This window comes from Numida meleagris, chromosome 31 (assembly GCF_002078875.1).
Source record: "Numida meleagris isolate 19003 breed g44 Domestic line chromosome 31, NumMel1.0, whole genome shotgun sequence".
Classification (NCBI taxonomy): domain Eukaryota; kingdom Metazoa; phylum Chordata; class Aves; order Galliformes; family Numididae; genus Numida; species Numida meleagris.
In genome coordinates this window covers 794-5026 of record NC_034436.1, presented here as the reverse complement: position 1 = coordinate 5026, position 4233 = coordinate 794, and the positions used below count along the sequence as shown (strand labels likewise).

Sequence of the window (4233 nt, the reverse complement as noted above, 5' to 3'; positions counted from 1 at the left end):
GCCTCGGCCCCCCACCCGACCCCACCTTCCGCTGCTGCTTCTCCCAGGCGGGATCGAGCAGCAGGTCTCGGTCCCAGTCGTCCTCCTGGGCCATGTAGTCGCCGTTGGGGCCCGGCCCGTTGCCGCCGTAGGGGTAGGGCTGCCCGGCGCTGTGGTAATCCACCATGGCGCTGCGCTGCGCTCCGCTCCCACCGCCGCGCCGACGGCACTGCGCCCTCCCGCACTGCGCCTGCGCGACGCGCCCTCGCGAGGCCACGCCCACTCGGCGCCCGCCCCGCCCTCCCAGCTGGGCGCCTCTTTAATATTCACGAGGTGGGCGGGGCGTGTTGCACAGCGGCCTGCCTTCTCATTAATATTAATGAGGCCGCATCCTCGCGTGAACATTGGATGAACTGCAGCGTGCACCCCGCTATTACAGTGCAATTAACGAGCTCTTGCGTGCGCTCCCAGCTATGAGTCATCATGTACTTAATGGTCCCACATGCCCTCAACTCGTTAGATACAAGCTCGTTAATATTAACGAGCAACAAGAAACCCCCCACCCATTGATTACATAATTATCATGTTAATATTAATGAGCACTTGTATGCACCACCCACGTGTATTAGTTAATGAGTGCTAACGCAGCATAGTTGCTGACCCACCACCTCTTAATTATTATGCATAATAACACATCACTTAACATTATGCATAATTGTGATATGAATATTTATGAGATCAAAGATCCCACAGTGGTACACCCCCAAGGAGGGCCGCCCCACAGGGACCTGACCCCCACCGCTCCCCAGGACCCCCCCCCAGGCAGCACACAGCACACTGGAGGTTTCTCTTTTACTTCGAGACAATTAAAATCCACTGTGTTAACGAGGATGCGTTGGGGCTCAGAGCGACGAGGCCATGATGCTGGAGACACCTGCAGGAAGAGGGGAGGGGGGTCAGCAGTAAGCTGTGGCTTCTGTGTGCCACCCCACCCCCTGCACCCACTGTCGAAGTCGATCTTCTCCACGATGTTCTTGGGCTTGATGCTCTCCTCCTGGTTGCATATGAACACCTTCCCGGGCTCCGGCTCCGTCCACCCATACTTGCTCATCCACACCTTCAGCTGCGCCTCTGAGGGAGGGGACAGAGCACTGAGCCACCCCTCTGCCACCTCACGTCCCCCGCCCCTCAGTGCCCCCCACCCCGTACCTGAGAGATCTCCCAGCATCTCAGCCAGCAGCCATCGGTCAATGTGTTGGTACGTGATGCCCACCACGTGGCAGATGACTGCAGGGGAAAAACCTGGGTCAGTCCTGGCCCCAAAATACCCCCCAGAAGCCCCTCAGCAGCCCCCTAAAATGCCACCTCACATTTTCGGACAGAGTCCTCAAAGCCGGCAATCCCATCCAACAGCTCCATGTTCTCATCCAGAGCTTGCTGTGGGACAAAGCGTCATTAATGTCACCGTCCCCGTGGTGCCAACCACCCCGTGGTGCTGTGAGGACTCACCCAGAAGGACTGGAAGTGGCACGTCTCCAGCAGCTCCCCCAGGTACAGGATCTGCCGGATCGGCCGCTCCTCCTGCTGCGACGGGGTCAAGGGAAACAAACGAGCCCAGAGTCACCCCCGCCCCAAACCCCTGACCTCTGCCATCCAGCGAGGATGGGGCGCACCAAATCCACACTCAACAAGGAGCAAGGCACCCAAACCTCCGCTTCCAACTGTCCCACTCAGGAGAACATCTCAAATCCCTGCTCATTAGGGATGGGGCATCCACACTAAACCCCACACAGCAGGGATGGGGCTAGGAGGGGGACAAACCACCACCAAGAGTACGTTACAGTACCCAACTGTGGCCCAGGGGTGCTCTGGGAAGCCTCTAGAGTGCCCTAGAGCACACTGGAGTGCTTTGGAAAGACTCAGGTGGGTTCCTACAGTCCAATAAGGCACATTAAGAGAACAAAAGAGCATAACAGATTACAGTGAGGAGCTCTGGGAGGACTCTGGGCAGACTGCGAGTACATTGGAGTGGGCCTGTAGTACAAGAGGGCACATTAGGAACAAACAAAGCACCACAGAGCACAACGAGGAGTTCTGGGAGGACTCTGGAGAGGTCCAGAGTCCACTGGAAGGTCTTTAGCATTCAATAGGGCACAGCAGAGTGCCCATGGAAGCCTCTAGAGTACACCAGAGCAGCCTGGAGAGCTGCAGACCACCATCACCACCCCACAGACACCCACTCTGGGTCAGCGCAGCATCATGGATAGCCCCTAAGCCCCTCACCCAGCCCCTATTAAGCCCCCCACAGAGGGAGGATACGTGGGCCTGGTCGATCATGCACTTGCAAAGCGTGAAGTCAGTGTGGGGGAGGTTGGTGAGGGCCTTCAGCAGGATCTGCGCTGTCACCGTAGTCTGGAAGAAGGCAGGGTTGAACTGGTACCTGCGGGTGGGGGGGCGGCGTGTTATGGAGAGGGTTATGGGGACAGGAGAGGGGAGTTATATGGGGGACAGAGGAAGCCTTGTGGGGAGCAACCCCCGCCCTGCTCACAGCTTTAGCACAGCCAGGTTGGCCTCCAAATCGTAGGCGTTTTCCTTGGCCTGCGTCTCCACGTAGCGCTCTAGTGTTGCCAGGTTCTCAGGGTTGTACCTAGAGGGGAAAAAAGTCACTGAAACAAACAAAAAAAAAAAGGCCACTGTCCCGGTCTCCAAGACCCCCTCCCTCCGGAGCCCCGGGGCCTCCCCACAGCCCCCACCTCCCGGCTCCAAGCCCCGACCTCAAGCCTCAGCCCCCGATTCCAGGCTCGCTCTGCACACCAACATTCCCTCCGCTTCCCCCTCGCCCGGTACCGGTCGATTCCCCGCAGTAGTTTGCCCACGTTGGCCCTCATCTGCTCAAACAGCGCCATGACGCGCGGAGCCTCGGCCGCAGGAAAGGAAGAGAAAGAGCCGGCTTCCGGCGGCCGCGGCAACTTCCGCTTCCGGCGCGGGCGCTCGCTGAGCATGACGGGACGGTGGAGGACAACAGACTGCGCAGCCGCAGACAGCGAATGCGGCGTCGCCTCCGGGCGGAAGTATATACCCTAAGGCCACGCCCACACGGTCAGGCCGCGCGCAGAGGGACAGGCCACGCCCACCGCTCGCGGCGCCCTCTTCCGGTCATGGCGCGTGGCAGCGGCCTGCGTGCGGCGAGCTGGGCCTGGCTCGGCCTAACTCGGCCAAAACGGGCCAAAAACGGGCCAAAATGGGGGTAAAGTGAGGTCAAAACGCACCCGCACCCCGTGGGGTCTTGAAATAAGAGCGACTGGGTCGAACTGGGCGGGAAGGGGGGACACACTGGGCCCAAGTGGGCAGGGTGAGGCTTAGTGGGATGGAGCAGGCCGCACTGGGACAGAGAGGAGTAAATAGGACAAAAGTGGGAGGAAATTTTGTAAAAATAGGGGGGGTACACAGGGCCTTACTGGGAACGTACCAGAGCCATACTGGGGCCGTACTGGGATCCTCTGGGTGCCCACTGGGACTTATGGGGGTAAATGGGGCTGAGCTGAGGCCAGAGCGGAAGAAAATGGTGTCAAAGTTGTTGTGCAGCGCACTGGGCTGCACTGGTGCCGTACTGGGATCCCTCAGGGCCTGGCTGCTCCCCGCCCTCGCAGTGCCTCGGTAGGGGTTCCCCTTCCCGCGCTGTGGTTTGGCACAGGGGGGGGCCCCCCCCGGATGCCTGGGTCCCCATGGGCCGTGCCTCAGTTTCCCCTTCCGCCGCGCTGCCTTGTGGGGAGCTGGGGGCGGGGGGGGCCGCCAGCTCCGCGCCACCGCTGCCGCCACCGCTGGCATCGAGGGGGTCACGGGGTGGGGGGGCTCCGCCATGGACCCCCGGCTCCTCCGCATCGCCGCCCGCGACCCCCAGGAAGACTTCGAGGTGCTGCAGCGCCTTGGGGGGGGCACCTACGGGGACGTCTTCAAGGTGACTGGGGCCCAAAAATCGTAGCGGGGGGGGGGATGAAGGGGGTGGAACTACACTGCGGCCTCCACACGTGGCCCCCTTGGGGATCCCAGTTATGGGGGGAGGGCATCCCCACCCAGAGCCCTGGGCGGGGGTTGTGTGAAATGGAGTCCCAGGGCCTCCTAGTTCCCCTCCCAGTGCTTCCCAGTTCCTCCCAGGGCTCTCAGTTCCTCTCCAGTCCTTCTTGATGGCATTTGTGTCCCCAAGGAGCCCCAGCCTCGCTTCTGCTGGAACGTTCAGCCCAGTGCATCCTGCCA

The 4233-nt window shown here is 60.9% G+C and overlaps 2 protein-coding genes across 3 annotated transcripts in view; both read right to left on the bottom strand.

Moving 5' to 3' along the window:
* Nucleotides 1–240, bottom strand: part of ACTN4 (actinin alpha 4) — a 20085-nt gene extending 19845 nt beyond the window's left edge. Inside the window, exon 1 of the mRNA XM_021379046.1 lies at nucleotides 26–240. Within this exon, the coding sequence (XP_021234721.1) occupies nucleotides 26–166 (141 nt within the window). The 5' untranslated portion in view covers nucleotides 167–240. The remainder of the gene's footprint in view (nucleotides 1–25) is intronic.
* On the bottom strand, nucleotides 817–2985 carry EIF3K (eukaryotic translation initiation factor 3 subunit K). 2 transcript variants are annotated; one of them, XM_021379061.1, is made up of 8 exons: nucleotides 2827–2985; nucleotides 2528–2626; nucleotides 2299–2419; nucleotides 1489–1563; nucleotides 1350–1416; nucleotides 1189–1266; nucleotides 985–1110; nucleotides 817–913 (listed from the first exon to the last, which is right to left on the bottom strand). In XM_021379061.1, the coding sequence occupies exons 1-8, from the start codon at nucleotides 2979–2981 to the stop codon at nucleotides 882–884; spliced, it is 753 nt and encodes a 250-aa protein (XP_021234736.1). In that variant the 5' UTR covers nucleotides 2982–2985; the 3' UTR covers nucleotides 817–881. The 2 variants fall into 2 exon arrangements, with proteins under 2 accessions (XP_021234736.1, XP_021234737.1); XM_021379062.1 differs by having other exon boundaries at nucleotides 2754–2895.

What these genes read in the sequence shown, in the direction of transcription:
- EIF3K (XM_021379061.1), bottom strand. Translation starts at nt 2,981, where the DNA reads ATGCTCAGCGAGCGCCCGCGCCGGAAGCGGAAGTTGCCGCGGCCGCCG. An exon ending in GCATGATCGACCAGGCCCAC is followed by an intron (nt 1,564 to 2,298) that starts GTATCCTCCCTC and finishes ACCCCGTCGCAG; the next exon opens with CAGGAGGAGCGGCCGATCCG. An exon ending in TGAGGACTCTGTCCGAAAAT is followed by an intron (nt 1,267 to 1,349) that starts GTGAGGTGGCAT and finishes TTTCCCCTGCAG; the next exon opens with TCATCTGCCACGTGGTGGGC.